This window comes from Sinocyclocheilus grahami, unplaced genomic scaffold (genome assembly GCF_001515645.1).
Source record: "Sinocyclocheilus grahami isolate Dianchi unplaced genomic scaffold, SAMN03320097.WGS_v1.1 scaffold255.1, whole genome shotgun sequence".
Lineage (NCBI taxonomy): Eukaryota > Metazoa > Chordata > Actinopteri > Cypriniformes > Cyprinidae > Sinocyclocheilus > Sinocyclocheilus grahami.
Genome location: NW_015505434.1, coordinates 633,575 through 646,328, shown reverse-complemented (window position 1 = coordinate 646,328; position 12,754 = coordinate 633,575). Strand labels below are relative to the sequence as shown.

The following is a 12,754-nucleotide window of genomic DNA, read 5'->3' as shown; positions in this document are numbered from 1 at the left end:
CAGTGCCTTCATTGACACCCCCCCACACACACACATTTTTCATTCTACACTGGAATTCAGTATTAATAATAATGTAATATCTAATTTGATATTAGGTGATATTGTTCTCAAGATGGTTTTAAAAGAGAGAACAGAAGAAAAAAACATTGATACAGTAAATCATGTTTACTGCACTAAAGCTATACACTGGTTTAAAATAAACTTTATATGCCACATACATTTGTTAAAACTAGTCACTTAAAAATGCGTTTAGTATTAATTTATTTCCATTCCTAATGTGTCTAATATTAAAGTTTACCTAATGTGTTGTTTTCAAGAGTTTGCATGGCTGTAGTGATGTACACAGGAACACAAATGTTTGAGGCTATCCTGGATTTCTCACGTTTGTCATCAATATTTATATATCTTCAATATAATAATGTGTCCACAATCTGTATTTCACTTGTTGGGTTTTTTAAATCAACCAGAGTTTTTAACACCTTGGTCATTTTTTACAGCTCACAGAGTACTGATCAAATTGTGCTGCAATTATATTGAAAGCACAGATGTATGTGAAGCATATTTCAATATGTTCTTTTAAGTCACTTACCTTTGATAAATAAAAGAGAGAAAAAAAGAGATTTCTTTGTAACATTGTAAAGCTTCACCAAAAAGGCAATCCCTCATATTATAACATTCACAATAACATTTAGTGTTTTTTTTATATTCTGGATATGTTTTTTATATTTTAAGATTAGTGATCTCAGGTGTGCCAGTATAATTGTTTCATATCAGTTCACAACAGTTTTAGTCCCACAGTAAGTAAATTCAGTTACCCCCAAGATTCATCCCAGCTTGTAGACACGTCCGTACTCTGCAGGCTGGACAGTTTTTCCGCCGTATCTTGTCAATGATACAGTCATTCCTCCCAGCACAAAGGTAGTTGTGCTGACCTGCAAGAAGAGAGAGAGTGTCCAAGATCTCTATAAAACTCTGTCTGTATCTTTCTTTTTGTTACAGAAATTAGGAATTAGTTCTTCCATGGTTCACATGGACAATGGTTTGTTTATAGGACTATTAATGTAACCTATTATTTTAGTATAATTATTTATTAAAAATGACATAATATTAGCTTTTTCTGTGAGGGCTTTTCTAAGACATGTTGATGTGTTTTGGTTAATTAAAAAATATTAATTAGATTATAATGTAAATCATTCAGTGAAAAATTTTACTTTTTGATTTACTGCCCTAATTTATTATGTAATACAAAAAAAGGCAGAGTGATCTATTACGTGCATTAGCAAAAATGTGACCTTCACAAGGACACTGTAATGCATTCTGGTCCTCGTGCACAGCCATCCCTTTGTGAGTATGCAATGCAAATGAGACAGCTGTCTTGCACTTTACGCCAAGTGTCCCTGCACTATTATCATAGAGGACAAATGAGCCATCCCAAATAGTGTTTCTGAGTGTGTCATGGGTTGGCTGATGTCTTGGCGTGGGACACTATGATAGAGAACGTAACAGCCTGAGAATCCCGCATGCGCTGCCTTCCTTGGCCAAGGCCACAGCTTGTGGAACGAGCTCTCGTTTCGGAGCACCATTCCGCTCCACTGACTCGCCACACACCCACGCGCTCCACAGGCCAGAGCACAACGCCGCAGGGCCACATCCAGGCACTGCGGCCGTGTCCATCGCTCTCTTTCTTTCTCTTACCCATATTCCACCCCCTCTTTCACTCGTGCATTATGGGAAGGACTTCTCTGCTAATCTGCACGGCACTGGTGCTACTTACATTACATGAGGGTGCTTTCCTCTAGTGCTTATGGACCGTGTGGCTGCAGACAGGCACAATGAGTGTTTTCGGTGGAGGGGAAAATGTGCAGCGAGTCTGTCTAGAGGCTGCCAAAAAAGCCCAGGATCTGCTCACGGAGCAGCAGCAGCTGTAGCCTTGCCACTATTTCTGGCTAAATCACATGACCCCTTACATAAGCCCATTTTTCTTGCTCTAAAAAAAAAACAGTAAACTGCGACACAGGAAACACAACGAAGCCCTCCTCTGCCTCACCACCCAAACACAGACACAAATCAGACCTGAAATCTGTTGGGCTGATTCTCGGGCCCCTTCTGACAACTGTACACGTCTGCCCCACAAATCCTGTTAATCATTGTCCCATGCGAAGAACGTACACATAGACTGTACCATACTGTGTTTGGGTATCAGCACACAAATGTGTGCTTGTAGGTGATTATGTACAAAAGTAGCACAGAGACTGTTTGTGTACATAAGGACAGAAGGGGAACTTCAAGTATCGTAGCGTTTCAGCGCACTGTAGTTTGTGGATCTATATCTGTGTGGTGTTTATGTACATTGGCTTAAAAAATCTCAGCAAGTGCATATTATGGTCTGTCACAGTTGTAGTATGTTACCTCATTGTTTAGCTATTGTTTTCTAAAAAATTTAGAATTTTTTTGTGCTTCCAATAGGAATGTTTTTGCACGCTTTTAGGGTGTGTTTACATTTGTTATTCGGTTCTCTTGGTTCTTTTAGTCCGGACCAAAAAAGAAAATGATACATTTGGTTCGCTTGGTGTTAACACTGGCATTTTTAATACTGAACCTAAAGATACAAACAAAAGGCATAAGGATATGGTCACAACCTGATTGGACAGATTTTATGATCTATATTTTGCGAACTTACCCAACATCCAGAACTGCTGTGTGCTGGGATAAATGCATAAAATGTGTAAACAGTGTGTATCCATGAGCATTTCGTCCTTTTAGGGTCGCCTCTTGTGACATCACATCCTGTTTTTGGCTCGTTATTCAAATGAACCGCAATAACAGAGCAATCGCACCAGAGTTTGTTTTAATCAAACCCAACCTGCCATATGTGAACATGCCTTTAGTGTTCCTTTTCTGTCCTGAGACTAAATTAAAAGTCAGATAGAGATTAAAGGGATAGTTAAGTCAAAAATCTAATTTTGCCATAATTTCCTCACTCTCATATCATTCCAAACCTAACTTTTTTAATTAAATTTTATTTATGCCGAACACAAAAGGAAATAATGCAATGAATATATGTTTGTGTGTATTTAAGACAATGACAGTAAACTGCACTGCAAGATTGCTTCGATACCTTTTGGAGAAAAAAGCAATTCAATACTGAGGCCATTTTAACTGTAAATTTTGTGTGCGTCATCCAACCCTTCACCCTCCAGTCCAGTAGATGGCGAAAATGTTCACCTGCTTTTTCTGGTGTTTCTGCACACCCGCTTAAAAGTTGAAGTTTACCACAATTATTTTACTGTCAAAATTGCTTTAATATTGGGTTGTTTTTCACCATTCAGACCAATTGGAAAATGTTCCGAGAGCCAGGTTTAAGTCATACAGGTTTGGAACGACATGAGTACATTTTGTGATTAATCATTCTCATTCTGTCATTTTACAGTTTTACTCCTGAATTTTTTTGCCCTATTTAGCCTGAAATTTTGTGGATCCTTTAATCCAACAAATTCATCTCCTCATACACATTTTACCAAATGCCATTAGTTCCCACAACCTCCCTCTTATGCTTCAGTGTGCACTGAGTTTAATACTATGGCTGAATTTGTAATACTCATACTATTTCTGCCATATCGTATCAGCCTAAGTGTGTGCACGAGAAGAGCCAACATGGGGCTTCCTGTAAAAGCCTGTGTCTACTTTTAGCCAACTACGTCATTCATGATAGAGGGATGCACTGAAAACCTAGCCTGTCAGCTTAGTAATGAAGCAGACATTTAAAAAGGACACTCCCTGTGAGACACATGCAATACAATATTCACATCTTTTTCTATCTGTTTTCCAACTTGCGTGTCATTTCTGGCTTCAGCGTGGACACGTGAGCATCTCTTTTAAAACGGTTCTCCTTACGCCAAGTCTACAGATCTGTTTTCATGGCAACACAGTGTCATATATCTAACCTACATTTAGACCAATAGGATTAAGCCCTTTTGATTAGCTGCAACATGTAGCGTAAACAACAACATAGAAAAAACATAGGCTGATGGCATATGAATCAGCATCCGTCTAGTTTTTTCACCATGTACTTCAAATCTATTCCACACATGTGACTCACATCATGCTGCTATAAAATGTTATTGCAGAATGCCATTTCTGCTACTTTGGGTTATACTGTAAAAATTATTTTAAGTATATTTTTGCCAGAAAATACTATTTCAGTCTTTCTAATTCAAAAATTCATGTTTAATTCAATGTGTTTGTCATTTCTTTGCAATTATTTGTGAAATTTACTAGCAATTTCTAAGTAGAATTTGTTTCAAAGTATATCTTACACTAAACTTTTTCAGTGTATAAAGGGGCATTCACATTGAAGTGACAAAGTGATCTGAGATTTTCATTGACTTCTGATGCCATGAGTGACAATGACAGTTAGTGATGCGACAAAGTTGAGCTGAACTTGACTACCAATGGAAGTTCAGATAATGATCTGCCACTTAATATAGCATTTAAGTCGAAAGGCCTACTAGCAACCACCAGCTCTGTAACCTGCAGCGTTTTAATCACAATGTAAACGCCCCTTCAGTCAATGACATTACCGATGTCAATTTCTAAAGTAAGACATTGGCATGAAACTCTAGATGGCGCAGTCCGATGGGTCTAACTCAATCTGATCTAATGACATCATCACATGGCACAGCTGATTGGTTCTCTCCTGCATTGGTAGCCAATGAGCTCGCTGCTCAACATTCAAATATATGACTAATGTTTGCCGTAGCAGTTGCAGCTTGCTTCAGAATAGCGAAATCAACATCTAAGATTAGTGAATGCTCTTCTAATCCATATCGCTGTGTGTATTGCGTGGTCTGCCTAATTGAAAAAAAAAATGAGCAACCACAATCAAGTTTAAACTAAGTGTCATGTTAGCAGTTTGCATTGTATGCAGGAGCGAATATTAAGCATATTAGCTGCATCATTTAGCATCTGTGTTTATACAGCTGGAGCAAAACGCAGTTTTTCCTCATACACAAGCATTCTTGTGTATGCATTTCAACGGGGGTTCGCCATATACAACGGCGACTATCCCAGTGTTCACGTTCGTTATTTCTAAGGTCGATGTTTTCATTGTGATGAGTGTGTGGGTGATTTCAGCTGCACGCAGTTTCAGAAGCACTCGCTTATCGCAGGCATATCAATGGCAGTGTTGCGGGAGACGCTGAAGATCACCATCTACGGCTGTAACAGTTAGTTCCGAGTGAAATGCATTATGGGTAGTGTAGTTCTGAGAAATGTGCTATATATATATATATATATATATATATATATATATATACACACACACACACTGTATATGAAAAAACAATTGCTGTAGATTAGCTTAGGGCTGCCTTGAGGGCAACATAGGTTAGAATTTGTCATTGTGATTATGATGATAAATTGATACAGTAAGAAACATCTGTCACCAACTAACCATAAAAAAGCCTTTCTTAACCTCAACCGTATCAATAATACACGGTCACGACCCATGTCCCAAAATATATTGATGTTGGAAACACAGATGCCATAATGTGATAGCCGTCATCCGATTTGCTTAAACACAAAGGGTGTCTCATTTTGCATTGATGTCAAAGAACAAAGGTATCACCCAGAAGGTGGAAGAGATGGCAGATACTGAAAGCAGCTGTGCCATAGGCAAACACAGAGGGGTTATTTGAGGTGAGGAAAGAGGGATTTGTATGACTTGTTTAGTTGACCGTATAGTTGTTCGGCCCTTTAATACTCCTGTGTATCACTGATCAATCAGAGCACTCTGAGTTCTGGCGTATTTCAGTATGTGTGCCTGTCAGCCGCAAGCATGACAAAGTAGAATTTGTGGACTTTCAGTTTTAGTCATTAAAAGCATATTTCAAATTCATCCTTAGGGCTATAAATAATTGAAGCCATTTCTGTATAAAAAAAAATATATATATATATATATATATATATATATATATATATTGTATATAAAATCATTTTATTTTAGACATAAAGAAAAAAAAAATAAAGCTGTGCAACACAGCAAAAATGTTACTGGTTCCTGGTTCCAGACATTTTAAGGGGCCAGTTGAGAGTTTTCTTTTTTTTGGAAATGCACTTCCAATTGGGCACTGGCTCTGGCACCGGCACTGTCGAAAATGAGTGAATACATACCTTTTTATAAAGACATCTAACTCCAGGAACAGCTAAAATACTATAAACGTTAAATGTGAATTCCTATCATTTAGCGTTTGTCCCTCTCCATCCCCGAGGTCCCAAACCCTACAGCTAAACCAACACAATGAAACCGGTCTATCCCTAGTGCCAAATGTAACAACAGATTCTCATAATGAAGGAACAAATATTTAAGTCCTCAGACTGAACAGCTGTAGAGCAACTAATAAAATTCTGTTGAGTATTAGCTGGTACCATATGGCCACTTCACACTATTCCCACAGAAACAAGTGTTTGTGCTTCTATTAGTTATTATTCAAGCACCTGAGGAACTACACAACAGAGGTTAAGTATTGACTGCAATATTTTCCTTTCAGAATTTCTCGCATCTATGCCTGAGTTTAGCAGTTTTCATTCATATCAGAAAGAGCATTCCAGACCTTTATGCTATTCAAAAAACATTGTGAAGGTTGAAAAAAAAATGGCCTCTTTACTTCCCTTCTTACATCTTTAAATATCAGTCTTCTGGCTGTCTTTTGCTCGGTTCCAAAACCACCTGAAATGCCTACGGAGGCTGCATTTTAAGTCATCATAAAACTGTGCTCCCAACAGGAAGGCTATCGCAAAAGGTAGATATCTTACATATGCTGATACCTTTTAACTGTTTTTAAACGGTGTTCGTATTTATTTACCATTGTTTGCTGAATTTTTTGTCAGCAGAATCCACTCATTTCAAGAGGAATCCACACAACTGGGAAATTTGTGTGAGGGCAAAAGATTTACACATGCAGATTTCGTATCGGGTTCAGATTGTTCATTCAAATTCGCTATGTTTACCAAAATCTGTCCAAGATGACGGATGAGGCAAGACAAAATTTGTTCAATACTAAAAAGCATTGTTAAAAAATAGATTAGATTTTGACCAATATTTGGGTTTGCTGAGTATCTGTACGCATATTAGGGCAGTGTATCCCAACCCTATTTGAGAAGGCACATCACAAACAGGGTTGGGACCTTATTCAACTCATCAGCTCATTAGTAAAGACTCCAAAACCTGAAATGGGTCAGATAGACGAGACCTCCAAAATGTGTACTGTTGGCGTGCCTCCAGGAACAGTGTTGGGAAACACTGTATTAGAGTATTGTGTTGTTAGCTTAGCAACATGCTAATGACAAATTCCACTGAAAACAATTGCCTGTCAAATCTCACTTGTGCTGCCCGCTATCTGAGTTGCTGCCTATGTAAAGAATTCCAAATAAATCTCATATGAGCTTCCAAAACAGTTAGGATGTAAGATGCTACCTTAGAAAGCAGCTGCCTATGTAAGCAGCAGGCAGCAAGGTTAGATTTTGAAACAGAACTCTCTCTGTCTATTCCCTCACTCTGACTATCATTTTATCCTTTTCCAATCTTACTGCTCACCCTCCCTCTTCCCCTAGCTCACTCTTTACAATCTCTCTCTCTGTCTCCTCCCTCCTTTCCTCTCGCTCTCTCTCTCAGCTGGTAACTAGGCTGAGGTCAGGTAAGGTAATGGAGCGCACTCTCTTACACAGCACTACCTCTGCTGCGGTGTGGTGTAAAGTGGCTGCACTTCTGAATGCCCTTGAGGTGTGACCTCATTCAGGGCTCTAAAAAACAATCACAACCTAAGAGAATGCTTTATATAAACACATTTGTCAAACATTTAATAACTTCATATATTAATATAACTTACTAAATTAATTTTATATTAAATGTTAAAGGATAACGTGCAGTCAGCTGGTCATTGTCACATAATAAACCCTCATGACATGAGTAGGGGTCCTGTATCATCCTGAAATGGTTTATTTTCCGAAAATGACTAGCTGACTGTACATTATCTTGCTGATTAGCAAATAATAAATAAATGGACATGAAATGTGTGTTACAAGAAACATGAAACTAGGTCATTATACAAAAAAAATTGACCCATCAGAATCAAGAATTCCAGAGAGCAATGAGTTAAAGGGAGAGTTCACACACACAAGTGAAAATTCAGTCATCATTTACTCACCCTCATGTGGTTCCAAACCCATTAGACTTTAGTTCTTCTTTGAAATACAAATGAAGATATTTTAATGAAACCTGAGAGATTTCTGTCCTTCCATTGAAAGTTCATACAACCAAAACTTTGACACTTCATAAGTTCATAAAGACATTGTAAAAGTAATTCATATGAACAAAGCGGTTTAATCCAGCTCTTCTAAAGAGACACTTTATATGATGAACAGATTTAATTCAGGCTTTTATTCATGTATAAATGCTGATCAACAGACATACATGGAACACATCAAATATGATAAATGGAAGCTCAACCATACTTGCTTGACGTGCAAGAACAAAACTCACTGGTTCTTGTGGAATTTAATTGCTAGACTATAAATGGAAGGACAGAAATCTCTCAGGTTTTATTAAAAACATCTTATTTTTGGTTTTGAAGATTAACATTTTATGAGGTAAATGAGTAACTGATGACAGAATTTTACATTTTTGATGGACTATTTAACCATTTGACATACAGCCCAAACTAACCGCTAGATACCGTTTACTAGTATAGCATACTAGTCCAGTATATGAGAAACAGACTACGAATATCCAAGGTAATTTTAAAATTAACCACAGATGCTTTCCATAGACATTAAATTGGAAGAAAAAAATCTTTGTATTTACATTTTTTATAAATAAAAGCTCAAAGTTTTGACATGTTTTCTTCAGGGTACAACAACAGCAACAATTCCTAGAGTACAAACAGGTGTTTCTTTGAATAGCCTCAAACGATCACTCCCCCCAATCCCCGGCTGTTATACACTGCATAATTAATCAGCAAACTGCACCTTTCCAAAGAGGCTGTGATAGCAACGTGTCTGTGTCAAAGCTAATACAAATGCCCCACTGAAAGTTCAACTTAAGTTCAAAGTATTAACAACATTTCACTCCCCTTATCAGATGTGAATTATCCATAGGACATTGTTACCTAAATTTAGAGCGTTAAAATCCAGGCCTGAGACTACTTTACCAAATATATGACATTTTTGCACTACAAAGTATTGTGCAAATATTAAAGTTTATACAGCTGTCCTATTGAAGAGTAATATAATCCACATGTATAATCTATAATTGAATTCATCTCTTATTTTGAGCCCATTGAATCAAAACACATAGTCTCACCATCCAGAATCATTACAATCTCTAGAGCTCTATGAAATGCACAAACCATGCAGGAATTGATGCTGCTTTAAGATGACCTTTTTTAGGAAGGAATCATCCTGTTAATAAGACATTTCTCAAAAGAACATGCTTGAAAGAGAGAAAACAGATAAGTCTTACCTTCTACTGCTCTTTTGAAGAAAACTTTACAGCTTCCACATGTAATAACCCCATAGTGACATCCTGACGCTTCATCTCCACACACCAGACACACTTTGGCTGTTGATGATGTGTGTCTCAAAGACGCACTGAAACAAGAGCAAATAAAATTGTACCTGTAAACTGTACTTGAGACATCAGGTGCAGGTGAAAAACCACACTAATGACATAACTCAGCATGGTCAGAAATAGTTCTGTGTTGCACTGGCAGTTCAAGGGTAACTGTAGGAATTAAACAACTTAAAGCATTTAATATTTGAAAATAGCTGGAAAATCAGGGACAATATACAGGTGCATCTCAATAAATTAGAATGTCATGGAAAAGTTCATTTATTTCAGTAATCATAAGGCTGCGGTTCTCTCGGTTGGTTGTGCATCTTTTTCTTCCACACTTTTTCCTTCCACTCAACTTTCTGTCAACATGCTTGGATACAGCACTCTGTGAACAGCCAGCTTCTTTGGCAATGAATGTTTGTGGCTTACCCTCCTTGTGAAGGAATTCTTCTGGACAACTGTCAGATCAGCAGTCTTCCCCATGATTGTGCAGCCTAGTGAACCAAACTGAGAGACCATTTTGAAGGCTAAGGAAACCTTTGCAGGTGTTTTGAGTTGATTAGCTGATTGGCATGTCACCATATTCTAATTTGTTGAGATAGTAAATTGGTGGGTTTTTGTTAAATGTGAGCCAAAATCATCACAATTAAATGAACTTTTCCACGACATTCTAATTTATTGAGATGTACCTGTACATTTAAGTAAATAAATTATCTTTTAATCAACAAATTGCTTATTTTATCCCAGACAGGGGTTCAAAAAAATATTATGATAATTGAATAACTCTAAAAAGGTCATGTGATAAATTTCACATGATCTTACTTTCAATAATATTTCAAAGTTTTTTTTTCTGCAGGTTGGTTGCACATGTATTTGATAGGGCAGACATAAGTTGTTCAATTATTATTATTATTATTATTAAACAATGAATGCTCATTAATCAATTATCACATAATTATAATTAATAAATGCAGAAGAAAATAATTGACCTGCCTACTATTCAAAAATACAAAAATAACGGAATGCCCATAAATAACACCCCAGGTCTGAGCTAAGTTTGTCCTGCTCTGCAGGGCCGTTTGAGACCAATGATTATAGCGCTGCAGAAATCACGTAATTCCCACATTGTTACTGGGCACCCAAAGGGCAAGGCATATGTCATAACCTATGTCTCACCATTTTGCTCCAGAATCATAAGAATGGTCTGCTCAGAAAACTGACTATGCAACATCTACATGAATACACCCGTATATAACACGCCACTTTCAAAGCAGTTGATTTATACCTAATCTACTGGAGACTAAAAAACAGAGTGCATACAGAAATAAATACTGAACAGCATTAAGTGGCAGAAAATGAGAGAATATTGGAAACTGAAAAAGAGAGAATTTTATATCCCGTGCCCTCCAAAATGAAATTGAAACATTCAAAACGAAGCACATGCTCCAAATAGTCTGGCTGAGTTGGCAGAAATCTGATTAAATTGCCCAGTGAAACCTGACATAGCCTGAGTGGGCAGAGCCTCTTAGAAGGATGCCCTGTGGACCGGGTGAAAGTCACCCTTTGAAAGACACCTATGGTGTGCAGGAAATACTACACACAGCAGAGCTCATTTAAAACCAACAGTAACACTCTAACAATACTTTAATGGCAATATAGGCTTCGCACGTACCTCCCCCACCCCAGCTTTGATAACGAGTGTGCTCTCGTTTTAATCAGTAGTGCACGGTAATTGTCTGGTTAGCAGTCTGACAACATCCTTGAGTCTTAACAAGCCTCTGGGTCTCAGAGGCATGTTCCCTTTCAAGGCCTGGTGCTGGTAGTAACTTCATTGCATCTTTCTGACACAGTCGAGAGAGCTGATCTAATTCTCCCTCGTCCGTCTAAACACACATTCAATTTGTTAGCCCGTTAGCAGGGGTCTCTTGCGAGGGAGTCGATTGGCAGGCCCTGGTGAGCTAATCACCCCGGCGGCACCGCAATGCTCGCTGTGCATGATGCGGAGAGGTCTGGCTGTATTAAACTGTTCAGCGAGCCCCTCCATTTCTCTTGTTCTGCACCGAGCGCTCCTTGCCACCAAGTAAAAAAAAATAAGACAAAGCAAAGGGCTGACAAGGTGACTGCTTTTGCAGGAAGTAGGTCAGTGTTGGTTGTTATGAAACAGATCGCCCTTATGACCAGCATACTGCGAGAATGCTGCTGTTGTGTTTTGTGCATGAGAGAAAAACACTAATTAGCATCTACAACATTAGCTGGTGGATATATATATAATAGATATAATAATATATATATATATAATTTTTTTTTCTCACGAGTGTAAATAAAGTGAATGGGTAACTGTGTTTACGTTAGATAAAACATCAAATTCTTTGACGTTTACTTTTATTTTGGTATCAAAACATGGACAGATTGATTTAAGGCAAGTCACTCTAGGTGAATGGGCTTAATAATAATAATAACAACAACTAGAAATTTTTCAAATGATGCATTATCTAATTAAATATCGACTAATTTGCATACATTTCCAAAACAGAAATCAATCAAAATTCTTGTATCATTTTGTCAACATTAGAGTCAAGGTTTGCTCTTTTTATAACTAAATAAATCAGAAAATGCTGTCAATAGACAGAAAAAAAAATCACCATGTTTTTAGGAATAAAGTGTCATATAAAATCAGGCAAATTAAATCAAGTATGAACAAACCCCTCTGTAAAACACAAGTGGAGATTTCTTAATAATAATAATAATAATAATAATAATAATCATCATCATCATTTTGAAGACTTGGTAGTAAATCTACTTTGAAAAATCAGCCTTTTAAGATATGCAGTGTACTGTAATTGAAATCTACAGATGCAAACAGATGAAGTGCAATAAAATAAACACTTAAATGTGTATGGATTTTTTTCTTTTCACTAATCTGAAACGACACGTTTTGAAATGCCAAATAGGCCAAAGTCTCAAAAATGTATTTGTCACCATTTGTGTTCCTTCCTTGATAAAAGAACACAAAGATAAAAACATCTTGCACATTATAAGATAAACGCACTCGGCAATGCTTGAAATGATTCTCTGGGAACAGACAGGTCATAAGGAAGGTAATAAGAAAAAGGTGTAGGGTGAGGACACTTGCAACTATCTACA

At 37.3% G+C, this 12,754-nt stretch overlaps 1 protein-coding gene across 1 annotated transcript in view; it reads right to left on the bottom strand.

Moving 5' to 3' along the window:
* Window positions 1-11,654, bottom strand: part of LOC107598757 (mineralocorticoid receptor-like) — a 29,038-nt gene extending 17,384 nt beyond the window's left edge. Inside the window, exons 1-3 of the mRNA XM_016290193.1 lie at window positions 11,577-11,654; window positions 9,518-9,716; window positions 816-932 (exon numbers count right to left, since the gene is read on the bottom strand). Coding sequence (XP_016145679.1) covers window positions 816-932; window positions 9,518-9,716; window positions 11,577-11,654 — 394 coding nt within the window. The remainder of the gene's footprint in view (window positions 1-815; window positions 933-9,517; window positions 9,717-11,576) is intronic.
* Window positions 11,655-12,754: the final 1,100 nt, after the last annotated feature.